This window comes from Bos javanicus, chromosome 20 (assembly GCF_032452875.1).
Source record: "Bos javanicus breed banteng chromosome 20, ARS-OSU_banteng_1.0, whole genome shotgun sequence".
Taxonomy (NCBI): Eukaryota; Metazoa; Chordata; class Mammalia; order Artiodactyla; family Bovidae; genus Bos; species Bos javanicus.
In genome coordinates, this window is record NC_083887.1 from 18,490,232 (window position 1) to 18,516,770 (window position 26,539).

The window sequence follows — 26,539 nt, forward strand, 5'->3', positions numbered from 1 at the left end:
TACATAAATAAAAAATAAAAATAGAAGTCTTTATCTATTGATTTCTATGTCAACTTTTAAGAACTAGAGTTCTTATGTTACTTTTTCAACGCAGTACAATATATCCTTCTCTGGCAAGCTAACAGAAAAAGATGCTCAGAGATAAATATATATTTAATTGCCTCTGTTGTTGTTTATGAGGTATGCCCTAGACCAGTTTAAAGAGAGTCAGATTGTATTTAGACTTCTATGTATTTGTCCATGGAGTGATGATACCTAGGGTGGATAAAAGCAGAGAAGGGGTATAAATGGCAGAATAAGGATACTGGGACCTGGAGGAGGGCAAGGCAACCCACTCCAGTATTCCTGACTGGAGAATCCCCGTGGGCAGAGGAGCCTGGCAGGCTGCAGTCTGAGGGGTCTCAGAAGGTTGGACTGAGACTAAGCGCAGCACAGGATCCTGGGAAGCTTTCTGTCTCCTCCAAGATGAAATTTGAGACTGTAGCTTCAGTCTCAGTGTGAAGTGTTAGATATTCAAGGAAAGGAGGGTTAATCTTTATTAGAAATAGTTATGAAAATAAATATTAGGCCAGATGATTTTTGTTCTAATGTTCATCTCGTCAGCAAGTATTACTTAAGTTTTATCTATCAGTAATTTCAGCGTGCACATGTGCTTAGTCGCTCAGTCGTGTCTGACTCTTTGTGACCCCGTGGACTTGTAGCTTTTAGGCTCCTCTGTCCATGGAGATTCTCCAGGCAAGAATACTAGAGTGGGTTGCCATGCCCTCCTCTCGGGGATCTTTCCGGCCCAGGGACTGAACCCACGTCTCCCACACTGCAGGCAGATTCTTTACCATCTGAGTTACCAGGGAAACTTACTTGCATACTTATCAGCTAAAAATTTCAGCTGGAGTTAGATGGCAGTAAGGGTTTTGAGCTGGGTGAAAGAAATGACTTTCTAGGGTTAGGGTTCCATTAAAAGCATCTTTAATCATGAAAATCAAGTGACAGACCAAGGTTTATTTATTTAAAATGTGTCACATGTTTGACTTCTGTTTTTTCTTCATAAAGGTTATTTGATGGATGTAATGGATGGATATTTCTTAAAAATCATATGTTGTTGGGTAATTAGATGTGTGTAATGATGTAAGTATGAATTGATTATCCAGAGTTTGGAATTATATAAATTCTCAAGGGTACAAGAAGTGGGGATTACTGTTAAATATCTATGTTTCCCACTGACTGCAATAATAGAAATTTTCTTCTTGGTTTGTAGATTTCCTCCTTCTTCACCCCTGAAACCTTATCCAAAGAGGCCCCCGTATCAAAAGGATGTTATTGAATTTCCAAAATGGGATGATCCCCCACCAGGCACTTCACAAGAGAACATCCCAGTGAGGCCACTTGTGATGGTAAGTGCCATTATAGAAGCCGGTGGACTAGCAGCGGGAGAGTTAGAAAAAGTCTGTGAACCATTAGGCTTAGTCCAGTTTTTTGTTGGTTAGGGAGACTGGTGGCACAAGAAGATCGGCTTTTGCGTTTTTTCACTCTTACCCGTTGACACTTTGACCGAATAGGTGGTAGCCGTTTTCATACATTTAGACTGAGCAGGTTTCTCATAAAACTCCCTTATAATTTCCTTTTCTTTTCTATTCTGTAATTTCCTCAATTCCTTTTTTGTCTCCTCTTCCTGAACTTTGTTATAATTATTACCCGTTGAAAGTGTGAAGGTTGGGACATGGAGAATTGTGGACCGAGCTCTGATAATATGAACAAAGGTATAATTTGGAGAACCTAAGCACATTGTAGAATAAACTGCCTTTTTGGGGGCGTACTTTTCTCTTGAAATATCCCCAATAGAAAACTACTAAGATTGAGATAATGCTAAAAAATAAAATATAGACAAAAACTTCTATAGGCAATTTTTTTTTTAAGAATTGTACTAACAACCATGTTTTAAGTTAATTTAGTCTTATAGGACTAGATGTCCAGTTCCTACATTTGCAGAGGTGTGTTGTAAACATTTTTAGGCAATGAGATTGAATGTGGTTATACTGTATCTCAGTTTGGAGAGAATAATTAAGCAGCTTAGCCTTTATCAGAAATAATTCAGGAGTGAGACCAGTGACAGAAATGGGGACTCCCTGTGGACTTGCAGATTTGTCAGGGACAGTGATGAATGTAGTTTTAATTATGCTTGATGATAAAGATAGGTGATATTATATGGAAATGTCTAACAGGCAGAGGGAGGTAATGGCCCTGGAAGTTAGATGAGAGGTCATATTTTAAAGTCATTAGTTTGTTCATTCAGTGAACATTTATTGTTTGCTGTGTGCCATGCACTGTGCCAGGTTCTGCAGATGCAGTTGAATGTGATATAGTTTTTCCTCCAGAAGAGCTCATGCAGTGATAGGTGATTAGGAGGGACTACTCTGAAAGAGTGAGCACAAAGGGTATTTGAGGATCATTTAATTCATTACTAATGAGGAGAAGTTAATTAAGCTCTAGCTGATAGTTTCTGTGCTCGAGAAAATTAAAATATAAGCTCCATGAAATCAGGTTTGTTTTTTTAAAAAACATTTGTATTTAAACACCTAATATGACCCCAATCAGTAGAGTGGTTATTCAGCAGATGTTTTTTCATTGTAAGATTATCTAGTGGTGTTTATACAAAACAGGTAGAACCCCATATTAAACTAATGTGTATGTATGTCATCAATATAATAACTTCCCTTTTCTGCTCTTGTGGTTCTGTGAACCTCTAGGAAGACCAGCTGCACATTAGTCACTTTCATGCACCAATGAAGACGACAGTGTCTTCTCTCTTCTCTCGTCCATTTTCAGTGTCTCATTTTCAGCAACCCTGAAGTCATCTGCCAGTGACTCTGATTCATCACCCATCCCCCCATAGCTTGTCATGTCCCTGATTATCTGTATATTTCTGATAACCTTGCTCTTGTCTTTTCTTGCCTTAACCTTAAATTAAGTGCTGGAGGTTTGAGCTCCTCGCTTGTTTCAGCTCCTCTAATGCTTGGGCTCTGCTTCTTGTGAAGTGTCCAGAGGAAAAATGGCAGAGCAGGATCTGTTTCCTTGGTTGGGCCTCAATGCAGTTGTTAGATTGATGATGTTAGTGGTCAACAGAGAAACAGTCCATCTTTCTTAAAGGACTTGAGTTCGTCTTCCCTTTTTTTTTTTTTTAATCTTACTTTCCCTCTTTCTATCTCTGCCTCCACTTTGCCTGTTGGTTTGTTTTTGTTCTGTCCTGTCCTCTCTCTTGCCCAGCCATTATATAAAATAAAATGAGGTGCAGCAAATAAAACAGTTTCTTGTGTTTACTGACAGGCAGCAGGTAGAGAGAGAGCTCTGGAAGCAGACTGCTGGGTTTGAATCTTGGTTTTTCGTTTATTAGCTATGCAAGCTTGTTTCTCTGTTTCATTTGCTGTGTCTGTATCTAAGTTTTCTTTTTGGTAAAAGTGGGATGATAACACCCCCAGGGGTAAGATGGTTATAAGACTCAAGTGACGTCATATCTATAGTGTGTTTACAAGAGTGCCTGGCACACAGACTTTGGAAAACTGTTAATTGTTATTGCTGTTATTAATAGAGTTGTTCATAGATAGAGACAGAAGAAAAAAATTACTCATAATGTCATCCAGAGAGAATTAATATTAACTCTTTTATTTTTTCCCTATGCATTTTTTTTAAAGGTTGTCATATTTGCAATATGGCCCCAGGTCCAGCCCCTCACGGGGCCTGCTAGAAGGGCAGGTTGGCCATGCCACCCGGTGCTGGGATGTAGCCCATCTGGTTGTCCAGAGACACACTGCGCTGCCGCAGGTGGTGGGAAATCATGAGGTTTTGCTGGGGTGGGAGGCCCAGGAGGGAGCCCTGTGGGGAGCGCATGTCGGGGGGCTGGCTGTAGACCTTACCCCCCGTGGCCTGCTGCTTCATCAGCATGAAATTCTGCTTGGTTATGAGGCTTTGTGGGGGTGGGGGGGGGACATGACACCCTGGTGCAGGCTGTGGGGCTCCATGCCCTGCTGCGGCGGCACACCTGTCCTGCCCAGCAAGGATATCTATCTGTCTGGAGTGGCACATAGACATGTTGAGCTCCCACTGCTATGCATGTTTTAACACTGTAATGAGATCATGCTGTGCTGTTTTGGTTGCCTATATTCTTCACTTAGAACAGTGTGTTCTGTCAATTTTTTAATGTTATTAGACATTCAGTATAATTTTTAATATCTGCATCTTGTCTGTAAAGTACTATATTTATCCAGTCCTTCATGGTTAGATATGTATTATAACATGTTTTCAACTTTTTTGTTCTATGTGTAAACAATTTAATTAGCAGTATCTTTACAGATAAATAATTGAATATTTGTTTAAGATAACTGGATGTGAATTTGCTAGGCAAATGCAACAACTGACACTCCTGCCTTCAAAAGAGAACACCTAATTTAGATAGTTTTAAAAAAAGTACAAATCCACATGATCTTCAAGTTTCTTTTGCAATTCAGTACTTCTCAAAAACAAACCCCAAAACCATATCAAAGAACAACTTTCCAACCTTTTATTAAAAAAAGCACTTTGTAGATGACTTCTTACATGTTTTGCCTTTAAAAGTTCAAAAGTTCCTCTCTGTGATTACCAAAAGGGAGTTTTAAGACTTCTGTCTAGTAGCCTAAATGTGAGAAGGGAGATGCTAAGAATATTGAAGTGTTAAAGCAGTGTGAGTTTGAGCAAATTACTTAACCTCTTTGGACTTTAGCTTTTCTTCCTGGTCATATCCAGATGTCCTTGTAGAGCTCTTGTTTTTCCTGCCTTCTTCAGATGTCTAAGATCTCAGGACTGCTATCTAACATTGTATTTACTTGATCTTTTCTTTTTTTTAAAAGAGTTCTTGAAAGTAATAGACTTTAATGTTATTGTAAGCAGTCACTTAATTTGAATAGTGTGTGAATTTGGATTGATATTCCTCAAGTTAATTTTGAATTAATGAAATTTTATCACTGCTACTTCACTGGTTAGTTGGCACTCCCACAGGAGAAAATAGCTAATGTCATTCTTATTGCTATAGTTCTTTGGCTGCTGCTGCTGCTAAGTCGCTTCAGTCGTGTCCGACTCTGTGTGACCCCATAGACAGCAGCCCACTAGGCTCCTCTGTCCCAGGGATTCTCCAGGCAAGAACACTTGAGTGGGTTGCCATTTCCTTCTCCAATGCAGGGAAGTGAAAAGGGAAAGTGAAGTCGCTCAGTCATATCTGACTCTTAGCGACCCCATGGACTGCAGCCCACCAGGCTCCTCCGTCCATGGGATTTTCCAGGCAAGAGTACTGGAGTGGGGTGCCATTGCCTTTGGCAATTCTTTACTATTCATTTATGATCTGATCTGATCTTTACGAGTTATGCTTTATTACTCTGTAGTCCATGCAAAGAAAGTTAGTTTATAATTAAAATGATTATTTAAATCAAGTTTAAAAAGAACCAAATCAAAGACGTTTTTATAAAATGATACCACTGTCTACTGAAATGTTTGTTCTCTCTTTCGGTCTTTCTCCGCTCCCTCACCCCCAATTAGAATCCTGAGATGTGGTACAAGCGTCACAGTATTGCTATTGGAGAGGTGCCGGCTTGCCGTCTTGTCCACCGCAGACAGGTGACAGAGGCCAATGTAGAAGAAATCTGGAAGTCGATGACGTTATCATAGTACGTGCGTGTGATATTAATGAGAGCTTTAATATTGTTTTTTTTCTGTTTTGCTTCTCTGCTACTCTCTGCATACTTAATTTTCTGAAACTGTGTATAAAAATCTCAACTTTTGAGTGCGTTATTTGCACCTATCCTGCTTAGCAAGCAGACCTTAACTGAATTCAGGGAATTTTCTATTATCATTTATATACTAATTAAGAATAGAACTTTAAAAGTTCTTTTTTTTTTTCTTTTGCCCACAGGACCAAAAATATCTACTGGTTAAATATTTTTATTTTTAAAAATTTAACTGTAGTTGATTTATAATATTGTGTTAGTTTCAGGTGTACAACTTCAGATTCTTTTCCATTATAGGTTAGTACAAGATATTGAATATAGTTCAATATACTGTGTTTTACGGTAAATCCTTGTTGTTTATCTATATTGTATATAGTGGTATATGTCTGTTAATCCCATACTCCTAATTTATCCCTCCTCCTGGTGTTTATCCTTTCAGTGCAGTTCAGTCGCTCAGTTGTGTCCGACTCTTTGCGACCCCATGAATCGCAGCACACCAGGCCTCCCTGTCCATCATCAACTGCCAGAGTCTTCCCAAACCCATGTTCTCTGAGTCGGTGATGCCATCCAACCATCTCATCCTCTGTCGTCCCCTTCTCCTCCTGCCCTCAATCTTTCCCAGCACCAGGGTCTTTTCCAATGAGTCAACTCTTTGCATGAGGTGGCCAAAGTATTGCAGTTTCAGCTTAAGCATCAGTCCTTCCAATGAATACCCAAGACTGATCTCCTTTAGGATGGACTGGTTTGATCTTCTTGTAGTCCAAGGGACTCTCAAGAGTCTTTTCCAATACTACAGTTCAAAAGCATCAATTCTTCAGCGCTCAACTTTCTTCATAGTCCAACTTTCACATCCATACATGACTATTGGAAAAATCATAGCTTTGCTAGACGGACCTTTGTTGACAAGGTTTTGCTTTTGAATATGCTATCTAGGTTGGTCATAACTTTCCTTCCAAGGAGTAAGCGTCTTTTAATTTCATGGCTGCAATCACCATCTGCAGTGATTTTGGAGCCCAGAAAAATAAAGTCAGCCACTGTTTCCACTATTTCCCCATCTATCTGCCATGAAGTGATGGGACCGGATGCCATGATCTTCGTTTTCTGAATATTGAGCTTTAAGCCAACTTTTTCACTCTCCGCTTTCACTTTCATTAAGAGGCTCTTTAGTTCTTCACTTTCTGCCATGAGGGTGGTGTCACCTGCATATCTGAGGTTATTGATATTTCTTCCGACAATCTTGATTCTAGCTTGTGTTTCCTCCAGCCCAGGGTTTCTCATGATGTACTCCATATATAAGTTAAATAAGCAGGGTGACAATATACAGCCTTGACGTACTCCTATTTGGAACTAGTCTGTTGTTCCATATCTAGTTCTAACTGTTGCTTCCTGACCTGCATATAGGTTTCTCAAGAGGCAGGTCAGGTGGTCTGGTATTCCCATCTCCTTCAGAATTTTCCATAGTTTATTGTGATCCACACAGTCAAAGGCTTTGGCATAGTCAATAAAGCAGAAATAGATGTTTTTCTGGAACTCTCTTGCTTTTTCGATGATCCATCAGATGCTGGCAATTTGATCTCTGGTTCCTCTGCTTTTTCTAAAACCAGCTTGAACATCTGGAAGTTCACAGTTCACATATTGCTGAAGCCTGGCTTGGAGAATTTTAAGCATTACTAGCATGTGAGATGAGTGCAGTTGTGCAGTAGATTGAGCATTCTTTGGCATTGCCTTTCTTTGGGATTAGAATGAAAACTGACCTTTTCCAGTCCTGTGGCCAGGACTGGAGTTTTCCAAATTGGCTGCTGAGTTTTCCAAATTGGCTGACATATTGAATGCGGCACTTTCACAGCATCATATTTCAGGATTTGAAATAGCTCAACCAGAATTCCATCACCTCCACTAGCTTTGTTCGTAGTGATGCTTTCTAAGGCCCACTCAACTTTACATTCCAGGATGTCTGGCTCTAGGTGAGTGATCACACCATCGTGATTATCTAGGTTGTGAAGATCTTTTTTGTACCGTTCTTCTGTGTGTTCTTGCCACCTCTTCTTAATATCTTCAGCTACTGTTAGGTCCCTACCATTTCTGTCCTTTATTATTGAGCCCATCTTTGCATGAAATATTCCCTCGTTATCTCTAACTTTCTGGAAGTTACCTTTATCCTTTGGTAACCATAGGTTTGTTTCTATGTGTGTGAGTCTATTTTTGTTTTGTAAATAAGTTGATTTGTATTATTTTTTTAGATTCCACATGTAAGGGATATCATGTAATTGTTTTTCTCTGTCTCACTTCGGTTAGTGTAGTAGTCTATAGGTCTATCCATGTTGCTGCAGATGTCTATATTTTATTCTTTCTTATGGCTGAGTAATACTCCCTTGTGTATATGTACCACATCTTTATCCATTCATATGTCGATGGACACTTAGGTTACTTCCGTGTCTTGGCTGTTGTAAATATTGCTGCAGTGAACCTTGGGGTGCATATATCTTTTTGAACTAGAGTTTTCATCTATTCTGGATATAAGCCCAGGAGTGGGATTGCTGGATCATATGGTAACTCTATTTTCAGTTTTTTAAGGAACTTCCACCCTGTTTCCATAGTGACTGCACCAATTTACATTCCCATTTACAGTAGAGGAAGGTTTCCTTTTTTCCACACCCTCCATAGCATTTATTATTTGTAGACTTTTTGATGATGGTCATTCTGACTAGTGTGTGAGGTGGTGACTTGTTTTGATTTGCATTTATCTAATAATTAGTGTTGTAAAGTTTTTAAACTTTCTAGTTACACTGAAATCTTAAGCTTAATGAAATATATAATGGAAAACTTGGTCTTCTAGATATATGATATACAGTAGGTAACTAAAGTTAACAATATGATAGCAGGTTTTTTAAAAGAAATTTTATAAAGATATACTCGTAGCAGTTTCTTATCATTGGTTAAGCCAGTTTTTGTTATTATAATATTTAAGTTAAAAAATAATTTTCTTGACATTCAGTGTGTTATGCTTTTGAATTAGTGAAGTAGTACATTAATGACAAAAGGGTCTCTTTTAAGTTTGTTTTACATACTCAATGTCTGGCCTTTTTGCCCCATAAAAATCAGGTGAAACACATGAAAACAGCACAGTTTAAAGATCTTCTATAGTGCTGGGTCTTGGGCAGATGATTTTTAAAAAGTAATTAATATAATCATTGTTTGTCTTTTTAGTTTACAGAAAATCCTTGGCCTGGATTCCTTAGAAGAGGTTTTAGACATTAAACTTGTCAACTCCAAGTTCATCATCCATAATGTATACAGTGTGAGCAAGCAAGGAGTTGTTATCCTTGATGACAAGTCAAGTAAGTGCATAAAAGCCATTTTGTTCTCAGTTGACCTAGTATATCGGCTGTACAGGTCCATCTGCTTCTATTTGACCTTTCTGTAAACTCTACATAAGTTTACCTGCTTATTATGTATAGCTTTAGTTTACTTCCAAAGACCTTTATACTAATTGTTTGTATTCAGAAAATGTCGTAGGAAGATGAATACCCAGGAGTGAAGGTCTAAGCCATACCCATCTAGAGGCTAGTTCAGTGGTAGCCACATGGTAGTATAAAGTGGTTCTTTATCATCCCCAGAAAATCCCTGAGAAGTGGGTAAGTTTAATGCCTAATAGATTCTTTGAGTCAACTTTTAGGTGGTCCTGGGGCCTGACTGATTTTCAGAGCTCTCATTGACCTTTTCATTATGGTGTCTTTGTGTCAGATTTTCTGAGATAGTCTTGGTTTATATCATTCCCCCGCTTTTTCTTTTAACAAAGGTAGCTTTTTAGATGTTGAAGGTGCTTTAATTTTTTTATACCTTTTTACTCCAAGCCAGTTTACAAATTGGGGAAAATAAACATTTAGCAACTCCCTGTCCTGGTTTTTGATTAAGAAAAATAAAGTGCTTGTAACTGTAGTGAGCCAGAGTCCCCAGACTGATTTAAAAATTCCTTCCCCTGAATAAGAGATGGATCCACATTGGATGCTGTGAAAGTGATGCACTCAATATGCCAGCAAATTTGGAAGACTCACCAGTGGCCACAGGACTGGAAAAGGTCCGTTTTCATTCCAATCCCAAAGAAAGGCAATGCTAAAGAATGCTCAAACTACCACACAATTGCACTCATCTCACGTGCTAGTAAAGTAATGGCTTAAAATTCTCCAAGCCAGGCTTTAGCAATACGTGAACCGTGAACTTCCTGATGTTCAAGCTGGTTTTAGAAAAGGCAGAGGAACCAGAGATCAAATTGCCAACATCCACTGGATCATCGAAAAAGCAAGACAGTTCCAGAAAAACATCTATTTCTGCTTTATTGACTATGCCAAAGCCTTTGACTGTGTGGATCACAATAAACTGGAAAATTCTGAAGGAGATGGGAATACCAGACCACCTGACCTGCCTCTTGAGAAACCTATATGCAGGTCAGGAAGGAACAGTTAGAACTGGACATGGAACAGCACACTAGTTCCAAATAGGAGAAGGAGTACGTCGAGGCTGTATATTGTCACCCTGCTTATTTAACTTATATGCAGAGTACACCATGAGAAACGCTGGGCTGGAGGAAACACAAGCTGGAATCAAGATTGCTGGGAGAAATACCAATAACCTATGCAATAAAGATATGCAGATGACACCACCCTTATGGCAGAAAGTGAAGAAGAACTAAAGAGCCTCTTGATGAAAATGAAAGAGGAGAGTGAAAAAGTTGGCTTAAAGCTCAACATTCAGAAAACTAAGATCATGGCATCTGGTCCCATCACTTCATGGCAAATAGATGGGGAAATAGTGGAAACAGTGGCTGACTTTATTTTTCTGGGTTCCAAAATCACTGCAGATAGTGATTGCAGCCATGAAATTAAAAGACGCTCCTTGGAAGGAAAGTTATGACCAACCTAGACAGCATATTAAAAAGCAGAGACGTCACTTTGTCAACAAAGGTCTGTCTAGTCAAGGCTATGGTTTTTCCAGTAGTCATGTATGGATGTGAGAGTTGGACTATAAAGAAAGCTGAGTGCCAAAGAATTGATGGTTTTGAACTGTGGGTTTGGAGAAGACTCTTGAGAGTCCCTTGGACTGCAAGGAGATCCAACCAGTCCGTCCTAAAGGAGATCGGTCCTGGGTGTTCATTGGAAGGACTGATGTTGAAGCTGAAACTGCAATACTTTAGCCACCTGATGCGAAGAGCTGACTCATTGGAAAAGACCCTGATGCTGGGAAAGATTGAGGGCAGGAGGAGAAGGGGACGACAGAGGATGAGATGGTTGGATGGCATCACCGACTCAATGGACGTGGGTTTGGGTGGACTCTGGGAGTTGCTGATGGACAGGGAGGCCTGGCGTGCTGCGTTTCATGGGGTTGCAAAGAGTCGGACATGACTGAGTGAACTGAATTGAACTTGCTTCAAACTCTTGATCCTAGCAATTAGCTGGAGCTAGAGTGACCTTTGATTGTGGGAAGATGGTATAATACTTTTGGGTTTTTATAAATTAATATTAAATGAAGCACTGGAGGCTCCTGGGCAGCAAGCAGAGCTGGCCTAGAAGGAGTATGAGCAGTAAGAAGGGAAGAGGTTTTTCTAGGTCATGTTTCTTGACAGGAGCTGAATGTGTCTTTGAAACCTGAAACAGTTTTCCTTTAAAGCCCATGTATCAGGAATGGAGAATGTTAGGAAACAGAAATAAACAGCTTTGCGACTTCTTGAATTGTCAGGTTAATCAATGTATAAAATTAAGTTACATGGAATGAGAGGGCTATTGCCTTTGAAATACTTCTAAAATCCTTCTGCAGTCTACTGAGTACAGCAGACATGAATACTTCCAGCCACAGCTGGATGATCAGTTTTGTTTTATTAAGTACATACTTGAGAAAGAAGAGAGCACTTCATAGGCCTCAGGTTCATTAGCTCTAACACAAGTCAACCAGGGTCTTTGCAGTTTCACAGACAGTGGAGAAGGTGTCCAGTAGAAGCATGCGTGCTGGTCCATCAGATGTCTGTGGCAGGGCCAGGGGAAGAGACTCTGCACCAAAAAGTTCAGCTGGGGTTTTTGTAGCAATGCTAACCATTATTTTGAGTGAGTAAAGTCGCTCAGTCGTGTCCGACTCTTTGTGACCCCATGGACTGTAGGAGCCTACCGTGCTCCTCTCTATGGGATTTTCTAGGCAAGAGTACTGGAGTGGGTTGCCATTTCCTTCTCCAGAGGATCTTCCCAACTCAGGGTTTGAACCTGGGTCTCCCGCATTGTAGGCAGATGCTCCACTGTCTGAGCCACCAGGGAAGTCATTATTATTTTAAGGCTATCCTAATCCTGATAGCCTATACTGATATGTCAGTGGCACTTTCTTGCCTTAAGACATTTTGAAAATTGAAACTTGTAAAGTGATTGAACATTGGACATAACAGAATTCACCTTTTTGTTTTTTGAAAGATATTTGGTGAACTTGTTTCATAAATGCATTTGATGACTCATACTTCTGCTTTTTCTGTGTTTTTCTTCTTTCTGTATAATTCTTAGGATAATTGATTTGTTTCTTTGGAACAAACTATCAAATTTCTTTTCCCTAAAGCTGTACAAGTACATCTTGTCTTTAGAGAAATTTACAGGTATGGTTTATATAAGAATGAGTTGCAACATTGCTGCTAAGGAAAAATTTTTATCTTCTCAGTGTTCTGATACATAAGTGATTTGTGATTAGCCAATATGTTTCATATTACTTGAGACAAGTATCATTCTTATGATACCAAGTGTGTATATAATACTTTGAGTTATATGTAACTGAATAAAACATCTTTTTATTTTCCTTTTTCTGCAGAAGAACTTCCTCATTGGGTACTGTCAGCTATGAAGTGTTTGGCAAATTGTGAGTACTGCTGCTGCTGCTGCTAAGTCTCTTCAGTCATGTCCGACTTCTGCCATTTTTATGAAATTGACAGAAATTAGTGCCCTGAATTACAGAATATTTTTGCTCAATGGCATGAGCATTTGACACCTGTGAGACTGGCAGTTAACTGGGGATTCCTGTGCTTTCAGTGATAAATTTGTGACTTAGTGGAAGGGCTGAGTTATAGAGCATTTTAAAAGGGATTTTTGTACTTCTGTTTTCTTGTGCGTAAAATCACACTGCAAATAGCATCCACACTGCTTGTTTTGAATGCTTCATCACAGAAAAGAATAATTAGTAATACTGAAAGCAATATTGTAATAGATAAATGCTTGTCAGCAGTGTATTCCTAAAGCATGTGTTCCTAAGTATGCCTTATATTTACATCATTAATTTACTCAGCAGATTCTGTTTCCCACTGGCTTTTTATAGGGCAGTGGTTTAAGTTGGAGAGAAATGTTTTTGAAGACAAATCTAATTAGTGTGCAGCAGAGTTTGGAAGGAGAAGAACCTATATATAGAGAAACAAGAGACTGTTTAAGTAATTTGGCTATCAGATGAGGGGCCTGGACAAGATGATCCCGCTGAAGTTTTTCATAGGCATATGAAGTCTTCTTCATAGGATATCATGGGCACTGTGAAGAAATGAGTTATTAGAGTATTTCACTAACACTACTGTTGCTCTGGAATTTTTAGAAGTCTTAACTCAAAGAAGGGATTCTAATGGTTAATGGCTTAAGCCAAACAAGTGATTGTAATAAGAATTCTAGTTATCTTAGCTGACTGGTAATTGTGATATTTGTCTATAGAGTCTTTAGAGTCTTAAAGATCACCTCAGAGAGTTACTTTCTTTCCTCCCTTTTGAGTAAGACTAGCATGTATAGAGATTGCTGTATAAATTATTAAATTAGTAGGCTCTGAATTATTAATTTCACTGATTAGTTTTGTTTGATTATAGAATGAAACTAAAATAACTGTTAACTCACTGTGGGTGATCTTAGTGATGATATAAAAATGATATACTATCATCCTGAAAATGAATAGCAATGTTAGTGTGTGTGAAGATCAAAGTTCTCTGAGTTTATTAAGATTTTCATTGGGTTTTGGTTCATGTTTTAGAACATCTGAGATGTAGAGTCCTGTGGTTTTAGTCTGGAGGAATGCTTTTTATTCTTGCTTAATCATTTTAAAGAAACTAATCTAAATTATATGTTTGGCCAGAGTTGGCAAAGACAAAATAGAAGCTATGAATGGGTTCAATGACCCGTGTATGACTTTTGGGAAAACCAAGGATCTTGAAAGTTGGTCAACTGGGAGTGAACAGAGGAAGCCAGTATAACAAATCTAAGCTATAATATGTTGTAAAGTATATATTAAGGTGTAGTTATGATGTTGAATTCTCAGTGGTGATCAAAATGTAATGAAGAATGTAATAAACCCCCAAGAGAGATGTATATATAATCCGTGAAACTTCTGCAGAAAGGTCAGACTAACTGAGATTACCAGTGGAGAGAAAAGACATGAGGATTGACTTAGTCCTGTTCTCCACATGTGTGAGGTAGTGTTAGGTTAGGTGGAAATTCTTGGGAATGGGGACCTGTCTTCCCATGTATCAAGTGTAGTACTTTAGAAATGGTTGGCACATCCATAAAGATGCTTGCTTATGTGTCAAAGAAAAAAGGGTGGCCAAAGGGCGAGGTCAGCCTTTTGAATAATTTTATAAAATTATTGATTTTTCCAAATTTGCATTCCCCATCTCCTGAATTTACTATGAGTCTGTCAGAGTCATAGCCTGTTATGACTTAAGTCATAGCCTTTATCCTTACTGAACCTTGGTTTCCATTATTGTCCAATAGGGAACAGAAAAGATATGAGACTTTTGGAGGCCTCGTGCTTCTTACTCTGTAGGTTTATTGCTCATCTCTTCCTTGGGGGCGATCTGTTGCAGACCTGGGTGCTTTCAACGGTTGGCCATTAGGTGAGGGACTGATGTTAATAAATAATACAAAACCAGGTTAGCTGTTTTTCTTCCTTGTGCACGTAGATTGCAAGAATTCAATAAAAGTAGATGTAAACAGTTCTTGTCCAAAGTCTTTCAGGAATAACATTTATAAAAACTGGATTTAAAAATATATTCTGAAATTCAACATGATAGAAAAACAAAAGATCTTCGAACTTAGGCTTCTCTCATGGGCTTGCCATGCATTGGCATTTGAAAGAAAACTTTTTCTTGGCTTATTTTTGCGTATTGTTGTCAAGAATGATTAAGTGTTCTGTAAGAGATACAACTGCTTAGAATGAACTGCATACTTATCCTTAGAGGGAATAAATAGTTCAAGGTGACGTGTATTGCTTGCTAAGACATGTCACACAATTTCAACTGACTAAGCTTGGGATATTTCAGAAGAGGAAGCAAGTAAAAATGGCTATGTTTGCCACTAGGTTAATGAGGTACCACACATCTAATAATTTTCATTATCTTAGTCCAAATATTTTATAAGCAGCATATAGAACATTAAAAGGTAAGAGACTTTTTAAGGAGACTGACAAAAAGCGGTTTTCACAATGTTTCAATGGCCCAGAATCCTTAACTGTTCTTTTCTGTTTGATCCTTTCTCATTAGTTACAGTGATTCTGTAGGAAGAATTTCCTTTCAGTTTTTACTGGCTTCTGCTGTCCTGAGGGTAGAAATCTGTTCAGGTACAGTGCTTTAGTCTTGTGTTCTGCTGGCCCAGAACTGACCAGTGCAGTCAACATCACTTTCTTCCATGCTGTGATGGAAATAGACAGTGTTGGCCAGCCACAGTGGCAGTGGGCCACTTGCCGTTTCGCTCAGGCATGGGCAGATCCAGTTAGTTGCCCTCTCTACTTGGAGATGTAAATCCTTCCATCTGTATATGGATTGTTGTGTGTCTTTGCTGCCAGCTCAGTAGAGAGCTTGCGGCTTCTCTGATGGCTCAGATGGTAAAAATCCGCCTGCAGTGCAGGAGACCTGGGTTCGATCCCTGGGTAAAGAAGATCCCCTGGAGAAAGGAATGGCAACCCACTCCAGTATTCTTGCCTGGAGAATTCCATGGACAGAGGAGCCTGGCAGACTATGGTCCATGGGGTCACGAAGAGTCAGACCCGACTGAGTGACTAACAATTTCACTTTCACCGTAGAGAGCTAAGCATTTCTTGTTCCTCTTTGGTCCCTAACACAAGGGGATCTTTGCTTCACTTATCCCAAGCTTCTTGGTTTCTTGGTTATTCCAAGTTTCTTAGAGTTACTTTGTAATACGGTTCTGCTTGATAAATTATCTTTTATTTTTAAACTTCTTTTTAACAGAAAACATCAGTTTGATTCTGCTTTGGTATTATTTTCTATTATAATTTTGTTTAATAAAAATTCATTAAATACCACTATTCACTTAAAAGCATTGGGTAAATAAAACCTAGATTCTTAGATCAAAAAATTGAATAGGAACTTAGAGGCCACTTTATCTAGTCTTCTATGGTCTCTGTTTGAGCAGCTTTAACATTAAAAAAAAATTTTTTTTAATACACATTATCTTTTGATGGTGATCAAATGGAGAATTTTATAATCAGAATGAATTTAAGACACAATGTAAAATCTCCTTTTCAGAATATCTTCAGGAAAAAGAGTATACATTCTTATGAGTCAAATTATTTAGAGGCAGAAATTGTTTATTTCACTCAACTCTGATTCTAGAACTTTATAATATAGCAATGCTAAAATAATTAAAAGCTTTAAAAATTGCTTTATAGATTATCTGTTACATATGTGAGGTAGTTACCATATTAGACTAGGCAAATATTCTAAATTTCAAAGAAAATTATCACTGTCTGCATTTAATAAAAATACCTTTCAGAAGGTCACAAAAGAGTTGGGGTTTTTTTGACAATGGAAGTGAGCCAGTGTTTTCCTCATTGTTTTATAATAGATTTTAATTTAGACATAAAGCATATTTATATAAGTAAAATGTATGATATCGATTTTACCCTTGAAAACTTTTTTGATTTTGCATATCTGTATATACCACATATCTGCACAGAGACTAATAGCAATACTTGCAGGTGATTGCCTTACTAATGTTTTTCTTTCTTTTCTTTAACAGGGCCTAATTGTTCAGATTTGAAGCAGCCTATGTATTTAGGATTTGAAAAAGATGTCTTTAAAACTATAGCTGATTACTATGGTCACTTGAAAGAGCCTCTACTTACGTTTCACCTTTTTGATGCCTTTGTCAGTGTATTAGGTAAGTTGGAATATAGTGAACGTATATCTTCATCATCGATATGCGAACATTTCATTTTTCTTTATCTTGAGACTTCCTTTTCCCCAATTTCCATAGTATTTTTGAAATAAAAACAAATAAGCTGCTTGCCTAGTTGGAGTCTTGCTCTATGCAGGAAGAAAAGAAAATAGTTAAGCTCTATTAATAAACCTAAACATGGACCAGTAGTTTTTATTTCTCAGGAAAGAATAATATGTTCATGTCATTTTTACACCAAAAAAAAAATACATATATTGATAGAGAAGAATGTAAATTTAACATTTACTGTTCATGACTACTCTGGATATGACTTCATGAATAGTCAACCATGAGAGAGAATCATTTAGAAATCTTCTTTTTATAGAAGTAACAGAGTTTTGTAGGATTATTTATTTGTGACATGTAAAATAAATATAGTAACTCTTATTCTCTAAAACTTATTGCGATTTCTTACATATATTGATATTTCAGAATGTTGTACACTGTCAAAGAAACATGGTAAAAGAGGGAAAAATCAATATTATTGGTGTAGGTCTTTCTGATATTGTTCCTTTCTCCTTGGAAATCAGTTTTTTCTGTTCCTGTCGTGATTGTTGAATAAGTATTATTGTTTTCTTGTAAACAAATGTTTGCTTTAATGACCAAATCACTGTGTGGGTATCATATTCTTTTATGTAAATTTGTAGAAATTAATGTCCTTTTGGTTTTAAGTGTCGTGGAGTTTAGCAGTCTTCACCTTCCCATTCTTGATATCATTCTTGCTTCCCCTTCTCTTCCCTTTCTCCTGTCCTATTTTCTTCTTAGAAAGTATGTATGCTGCCATAGTATCCTAACAAAGTATCAGCAATATGTGAATAATATACCTAGTCTCTTAGCACAATACTTTAAATTTTAAGATTTCATAGGATTTCTGATAATAAACAACATGAAACAATTTTAAATCATGTATCTAAGAGGGAGTTTGTTTCAGAGAGATCAATGTTAAGAACTGGAAGTCCCAATATTAAGAACAGATGAAGGGTTTAGGCCTGTTACTGTGTTTTGAGACCACTGGGTCTTCTTGATATTTTGTTTTCCACTAGGGAGTATTGGAGGCTTGTGTACTTGTGAATATCATGCCTAATGATGAGTACTAGCTGTTGTTTAATATGCATAAGGACTAATTGAGTAGATTCTCTTCACAGCAACTTAGTGCCTTTATGCCACTGGTAAAATAATTCCAAAGACAAGATTAAAAACCAATTCTTAGATTTTCTTGTCATTTTCCATTTTCATAATTTTTTATGGTAAAATGATCTGATTTTGAAACAGAAGAACTTGGAATTTAAAAAAAAATTGTATTTAAAAAATTTATTTTATGTTGGAGTATATTTGATTAACAATGTTGTTAGTTTCAGATGTATGGCAAAGTAATTCAGTTATGCATAGACATAACTGTATCCATTGTTTTTTTACCCATTTAGGCTATTCCAGAGTATTGAGCAGAGTTCCCTGTGCTGTACAGTAGGTCCCTGTTGGTTATGTATTTAAATATAGGAGTTTGTACATATTAGTTCCAGATTCACAGTCTTCCCCTCCCTCCTGCCCATCCTCTGGTAACCATAAGTTTGTTCTCTTAAGTCTGTGAGTCTGTTTCTGCTTTGTAAATAAGTTCGTTTGTATCATTTTTTTAAGATTTCAAATATAAGCGATAGCATGTTATCTCCCTTTCTCCGTCTTACTTCACTCAGTATGGTAATCTCTAGGTCCATCCATGTTGCTGCAAATGACATTTCATTCCTTTTGATGACCGAGTAGGTCCATTTATATATGTACCACAGCTTCTTTTCCCATTCATCTATCGATGGACATTTAGGTTGCTTTCATGTCTTGGCTATTGCAAACAGTGCTACAGTGAACACTGGGGTGCATTTATCCTTTCAAACCATGTTTTTCTCTGGATATATGCCCAGAAGTGGGATACTTGTCTCCATAGTGGATGTATCAATTTACATTCCCACCAACAGTGTAGGAGGGTTCTGTTTTCTCCAGGCCCTCTCCAATATTTATTGTTGGTACATTTTTTTTTGATAATAGCCATTCTGACTGGTGTGAGGTGATATCTCATTGTAGTTTTGTTCTGCATTTCTTTAATAATTATTGATGTTGATTATCTTTTCATATGCCTCTTGGCCATCTGTGTTCTTGGAGAAATGTCAAGACTTCTGCCCATTTTTTGATTGTTTGTTTTTTTGATATTTAGCCACACGAACTGTTTATAAATTTTGGAGATTAATCCCTTTGGTCACAGCGTTTGCAGATATTTTCTCCCATCTGTGGGCTTTTTGTTTTCTTTAAGGTTTCCTTCGTTGTGCGTGTGTGCTAAGTTACTTCAGTCGTGTCCAACTCTTTGCGACCCTGTGGACCATAGCCTGCCAGGCTCCTCTGTCCATGAGATTCTCCAGCTAAGAATACCGGAGTGGGTTGCCATGCCCTCCTGCAGTGGATCTTCCTAACTCAGGAATCGAACCTGCATCTCTTACATCTCCTGCATTGGGAGGGGACTTCTTTACCACTAGTGCCACCTGGGAAGCCCCCATTCTTTTTTTTAAATTTATTTTTAATTGAAGGAATTGCTTTACAGAATTTTGTTTTCTGTCAGACGTCAACATGAATCAGCCATAGGTGTACATATGTCCCTTCCCTTGCCCCTGTTCTTTTGCTTTACAAAAGCTTTTGAGTTTAATCACATCCCATTTGTTTGTTTTTATTGCCATTACTCTAGGAGATGGCTTGAAAAAGATATTGTTCAATTTATGTCAGAGTGTTTTGCCTATATTTTCCTCTAAGAGTTTCATAGTGTCTTTACTTACATTTAGGTCTTTAATTCATTTTGAGTTTATTTTTGTGCGTGGTGTCAAACAATGTTCTAATTTTGTTTTTTTACATGTGGCTGTTGAATTTTCTCAGCACCATTTATTGAAGGGACTGTCATTTCTCCACTGCATGGCTTTCCCTTTTTTTGTTGTAGATTAATTGACCATAGGTGTGTAGTTTATCTCTGGGCTTTCTTTCCTGTTCTGTTGATTTATTTCTGTTTTTGTGCCAGTTCTCTACTGTTTTGATGATAGTAGCTTTGTAGTATAAGCAGAATTCACGGAACCTGATTCCTGCAGCTCCATTCTTTTTTCTCAAAATTGCTTTGGCTATTTGTGTTTCCATACAGATTTAAAGTTTTTTCTAGTTTTGTGAAAAATGCCATTTTATAGAAATTGCACTGAATCTGTATATTGCCTTGGGTAGTATAGTCATTTTGACAGTATTGATTCTTCTAATCCATGAACAAGGTATATCTTTCTATTTTTTGTTATCTTCAATTTCTTTATGAGCACCTTACCATTTTTAGAGTACAGGTCTTTTGCCTCCTTAGATAGGTTTATTCCTAGGTATTTTCTTCTTTTCGTTGCAGTGGTAACTGGGATTGTCTGTTTCTCTTTTTGATCATTCATTGTTAGCATATGGAAATACAACAGATTTTTGTGTATTAATTTTGTATCCTGCAACTTGACTGAGTTCATTGATGAGCACTAGTAGTTTTCTAGTAGCATCTTTAGGATTTTATATGTATAGTATCATGTCATCTGGAAACACTGACAGCTTTATTTCTTTCCTAATTTGGATTTCTTTTATTTCTTCTCTGATTGCTGTTGCTAGGACTTCTAAAACTGTGTTGAAAACAGTGGCAAGGGTGGACATCCTTGTCTTATACCTGATCTTAGAGGAAATGCTTTCAGCTTTCACTGTTGAGTATGATGTTTGTCATATATGGCTTTTATTATGTTGAGGTATGTTCCCTCTATGGGAACAGTCCATAGGGGTCGCAAAGAGTCAGACTTGACTGGGTGACTGAAAACAACAATGTTCCCTCTGTGCCCACTTTCTGGAGAGGTTTTTGTTGTTGTTGTTTTTATCGTAAATGGATGTTGAATTTTGTCAAAAGCTTTTTCCACATCTACTGAGATGATATGGTTTTTATTCTTCAGTTTCTTGATATGGTGTACAGCACTGATTTGCGAATATGGAAAAATCCTCGTATCACTGGGATAAATCCCACTTGATTATGGTATTTGATCCTTTTAGTGCATTGTTCCTTTCAGTCTGCTAGGATTTTGTTGAGGATTTTTGCATCTGTATTCAGCAGTGATATTGGCCTGTAATTTTCTTTTTTTGTGACATCTTTGTCTGGTTTTGGTATCAGGGTGCTGGTGGCCTCATAGAATGATTTTGGGGGTGTTCCCTCCTCAGCACTGTTTTGGAATAGTTTCAGAAGGATAGATCTTAACTCGTCTTTAAATGTCTGATAGAATTGTTTGTTGGGAGTCTTCAAATCAGTTTCAGTTTCAGTACTTGTGATTGGTCAGTTCATATTTTCTAACTGGTTCAACCTTTGGAAATTGTATCTTTCCAAAAATTTGTCCATTTCTCTAGATTTTCCACTTTATTGGCATATAGTTGCTTGTGGTGCTTATTTCTGTGGTGTTCATTGTAACTTCTTCTTTTTCATTTCTAGTTTTATTGATTTGAGCCTTTTCTTTTTCTTGATGAATCTGTCTAAAGGTTTGTTTTTTTTTTATCTTTTCAAAGAACTAGCTTTTAGTTTCATTGATCTTTTCTGTTGTCTGTATTTCTCTCATTTTTGTTCTAATATTTATGATTTCTTTCCTTCTACTAACTTTGGGTGTTTGTTCTTCTTTCTCTTCTTGCTTGAGGTTTAAGGTTAGATTGTTTATTTGAGATTTTTCTTGTTTCCTGAGGTAAAATTGTATTGCTATACCCTTAGATCTTAGAGGGGCTTCCCAGGTGGTGCTAGTGGTAAAGAACCTGCCTGCCACTGCAGGAGATGTAAAAGATGCGAATTTGATCCCTGGATTGAGAAGATCCCCTAAAGGAAGAAAAGGCAACACACTCCAGTGTTCTTGCCTGGAAAATCCTATGGACAGAGGAACTTGGGAGGCTGCAGTCCATAGGGTCGCACAGATTAGAACTGCTTTTGCTGTGTTCCATGGATTTTGGATTGTTGTGTTTTGTTTTCATTTGTCTCTAGGTAATTTTTCAATTTCCTCTTTGATTTCTTCAGTGACTCATTGGTTTTTAAGTAGCATATTGTTTAGCCTCCATTTGTTTGTGTGTGTGTGTGTTTTTTTTTTTTTTTTTTACAGTTTTTTAATTTGTAGTGGATTTCTGATTTCATTGCACTGTGGTCAGAAAAGATGCTTGATATAATTTCACTTTTCTTAAATTTACTGAGGCTTGCTTTGTGGCCAGCATGTGGTCCACCCTGGAGAATGTTCTGTGTGCACATGAGAAGAATGTGTGTTCTGCTGCTTTTGAATGGAATGCTCTATAAATAGCAATCATCTATTTGATTATTAAATAGACAAGATCATTAAATCATCTTGTCTAATGTGTCACGTAAGGCCTGTATTTCCTTATTGATTTTCTATCTGGATTATCTGTCCATTGATCCAAGAATGGTGTTAAAGTCCTCCACTATTATTGTGTTACTGTCGTTTCTCCTTATATGGCTGTTAAATTTGCTTCATATATTGAGATGCTCCTATTGGAGCTGGGTACATATATATATATATTTACAATTGTTATATCATCTTCTTGTATCAGTGCGTCCATTCTTTTTCTGAGCTCTTCGATCATCTTTACTGTCAGTACTCTGAGTTCTTTTTTTAGGTAGATTGCCTGGCTCCACTTCATGTAGTTGTTCTTGTGGGTTTTTATCTTGTTCCTTCATCTAGGACATATTTTCTGCTGTCTTATTTTGTCTAACTTTCTGTGGTTATGGTTTCTATTCCACAAGCTGCAAAGTTGTAGATTTTCTTGCTTCTGCTATCTGCTGCCTAGTGGATGAGGCTGTCTGAGAGGCTTGTTTAGGCTTCCTGGTGGGAGGGAGTGGTTTTGCCTACTGGTGGGTGAGTCTTGTCCCTCTTGGGGTCAGAGCCGTGTCAGAGGGTGTGTTTATCTGGAAGTTGTGTGTTCAGGAAGACTAAATAGCCTATCTGCTGAGGAGTGTGGCTGTATTTCCACCTTGGTGGTTTGGCCTGAAGTGTGCCAGCTTTGGAGCCTGGGTGCAGTTGAGTGGGATGAAGTCCTGGTGAGAAAATGGTGGCCTCCAAGAGGGCTTAGACCAATGAGTACTCCCTAGAACTACCACCACCAGTGTCCTTGTCCGTACAGTGAGCTGCAGCTGCCCCCTGCCTCCACAGGAGACCTTCAGTTCTAGCAGGTAAGTCTGGCCCAGGCTCTTATGATGTCACTGCTTTTTCCCCCCCGGGTCCTGATGAGCAGGAGACCCTGCGTGCACCCTCAAAGAGTAGAGTTTCTGTCTCCCCAGTCCTGTGAATTTCAATGATCAAACCCCACTGGCCTTCAAAGCCAGATTCTTAGAAATTCTACAGTTGCCAGATCCCCAGACTGGGAAGCTTTACATGGACCTCACAGTTTTCACTCCTGTCAGGGAGCTTCTGTGGTATAGTATTTTTCAGTTTGTGGGTCGCTTACCCAGGATGTATGGGATTTGATTTTCTCGTGTCCCTGCTGCCATCTTGTTGTGGCTTTGTCTTTCGATGTAGGGTATCTTTTTGGGTAGGTGCCAGCATTTATTGTTGATGTTTGTTCAGCAGTTAGTTGTGATTTTGGTGTTTCCATAAGAAGAGATGGGCTCATGTCCTTCCACGCCGCCATTTTGTCTCTAATCCCCATATGGAAAATTTGAACTTGTTGTAAGTAATATTGAACCACTATTCTCTGTAACCTAACAACACAGCTAACATCCTTTCAAATTTATTTTTATTTTGAGTTCTGTCTCTTCTGGAGATGACTATAATGGTTGAAGACATCAAATCTGGTTGAGCAGAGACACGTGGGTCACCACTGGATATGCTCTGTGTGTAGTCTAAATGACAGGAGGCTTGCACTGCAGCTTGGACTTGCAATATAACTTCTTTGGTTTTTGACACCCGTGAAATTGGCAGGGTCAGTTGGAAGCTTGGTGGAAGCTGACTGAAAAAATTCTCATTTGAGCAACTGGCTTCTAGAAAATCAAATGGAAGGTGTTTAAAAATGTATGAAGTCCAATTTGAATCAGTTATATTTGTGATGTCACTTGTCTATCCCTAACCCCAGTTGCTCATTTTTATCTCATCTAGGAATTGAAGCTGGTTGTTTCTAAATTGATGGCAGAGTCAGCCACCATCTGAAATATTATCTATAGACAGTTTGAGGTGGAGAAGGATGGTTAGAATGGAGAATTTATTGTACTTAGGTGTCAGCAATAATGGACTAATGTGTATGAATGGTAATATATTAACTGTCCCTGATTAGTCATTCTCAAGTGAATATGTTTCAGATACCCTGCATTGAAAACTGTATTTTTTAGATCTTTACATAGTGAAAATGGACGATGTAGTTATGGAAGACCATAATTTGTTTATATGGATAACAGATTATCTAATATAGCAAGCCTGTTAGAATCTGGGAAAGCCTATCATATCTAAGTACATGCAAACTAGTTGTGTAGGTTGAATCCCAGAAGGACTGACTCATTCCTTAAACTTTTTTTCTTACTTTGATTGAAATAGGATACCCTTAGACAAAATACTTTAAAGTAGGTAATCAGTCTGCTTTGTGTAGAAGCTAATTCTATAGCAGTTTCAATGGAAATGGATTTTTTTTTGAGGGTCATTCCTTTGCTTCTTGCATGAAATAATACTAGCTTGTTGCCAGAAATGTGACCCTGAGAACAGTCAGTGATAGGTGGAATAGGATATTGAAGAGTTCTTAAAGAAAAAAATGAAAAAAAAGAAAAAAAAAACCCATTTTTGAGGTTTAAGACTTCCTGTTATAATTAAGAAAATGATTTACTTTGGCTCAGCAGTCTGCCCTAACAACATAACTGAATAATAATCTTCTTTTCCAAAATGGCAGTTTCTTGTATCAACATCAGAGTTTGGCTGACTCTTGAATAGGGTGAATGAGACAGCATAGCAGCCTTTACTCACACTTAACATGCACTCTTCACGTGCTCCCTGGAATCCATTGAGTTGTGTAGCTTGCAATAAGTTGGCATACAGAGGAAGAAACAAGACATAAAGGAAGCACAGAAGAGCATGGGGGCAAGAGTGTTTTGGAAAATTGACTGGCTGGTTGTGTATAGTATTAAAATCTGAGATCTTAGACTATGGGCCAAATGTGTCTCATAAATACATCTGGTTTAACCTGTGTGTTTTAAAAAGAAAATTTAATATAATGAATTGTAAAACTTTAAGAAATGGGAAATTTATGTAAGAATTTATGATTTGGTTTCTTTAAAAAATTAAAAATTTTTAATTTTAAAAATCTGGCAGTTTTGGATCTTGAATTTTCAGTGGTATAAGCTGCTATAGCTGTGTAATGAGTGCCTCCGCTAGAGGGAGCCAGTGTTTCAGGGACATGAATTCCAATTTACCAAGGCCCCAGGATTCGCTCCTGTTTTCAGATGGTGAAGTCAGGTTCACTAGACCCCTTTTGCTGCTCATTTATTCCGTTTGTCTGCTCCTACAGGCACGTGGGCTTACGGCTCCCAGTTTATGTGCTAATAGTCTGAAAGGCTGAACACCCCTTCTCGTAGAGGTGAAATTTAGAAAGTGCCATTGGAATTCACTAGACTGGTTATCTAACTCTTGGTGGCTCAGTTGGTAAAGAGTCTGCCTGCAATGCAGGAGACCCAAGTTTGATCTCTGGTTTGGGAAGATCCCCTGGAGAAAGAAATGGCAACCTGCTTCAGTGTTCTTGCCTGGAGAATTCCATGGACGGAGGAGCCTGGGTGGGCTACAGTCCATGGGGTCACAAAGAGTCTGACACTACAGAGTAACTAAATTTCACTTTCAGACTAGATGTGATCATCTAGCTCAAAGACTGAGATCTCCGCCTGTGTTGTTTAATCTAGAAATATCCGTGAAGTTAGGTTTTCTGCTTTTTGGTTCTTGTGTATAGTGACTTGTAGAGATCCTCTGGAGCTGTGTGCCATCTCTCTGTCCTTATGCTTCAGATGGTCTCAGGGGCCTTATCCCATGGTAATCCTTAGGGAAAAACAGTTCTTTTTTTCAGAGAGTGCCTATTTGGTGCACTTGACCAAAGAGAAGGGCTCTTGCCCATGTTAGTCCAGAGTTCTCTCTGGTCAGGTCTCTGCTGTCAGGTCCCAGGGCTTATGGCCCAAGCTTTTGAAGTTGCCAATGGGCCAAGTAAGCATACTGAATCACCTCCAAATGTAATGACTACTGTTATGTCAGGACTATTAGAATAAAGTGAGTTAGGTAGTTCTTAAAGATAGAAATTTAGGCAATGCCTAGACATTCGCTGGCTATAACTAAACACATACATTATTTATAAGTATACTAGTAATCATAAGAATAATTGACAAAACTTGGGAAAAAATTAAGACCTTTTTTAGACTATTCAGCAGGATTAATTCCAGCTGGATTAGAGAATTAAATTTTTAAAATGCAAATCTAAAATAGTTGATATTTATCTGATGTTGGGTTGGGTGAAAGACTTTCTAATCATAAAAGCTAAAGAACTCAT

At 38.0% G+C, this 26,539-nt stretch overlaps 1 protein-coding gene across 2 annotated transcripts in view; it reads left to right on the forward strand.

Annotated features, from left to right (window-relative positions):
- DEPDC1B (DEP domain containing 1B) overlaps window positions 1–26,539 on the forward strand; it is a 91,830-nt gene that overhangs the window by 38,556 nt on the left and 26,735 nt on the right. For both annotated transcript variants that reach the window (XM_061393466.1, XM_061393467.1), the window contains 5 exons: window positions 1,256–1,391; window positions 5,560–5,687; window positions 8,955–9,085; window positions 12,582–12,629; window positions 16,769–16,909. In XM_061393466.1, the coding sequence (XP_061249450.1) occupies window positions 1,256–1,391; window positions 5,560–5,687; window positions 8,955–9,085; window positions 12,582–12,629; window positions 16,769–16,909 (584 nt within the window). The remainder of the gene's footprint in view (window positions 1–1,255; window positions 1,392–5,559; window positions 5,688–8,954; window positions 9,086–12,581; window positions 12,630–16,768; window positions 16,910–26,539) is intronic.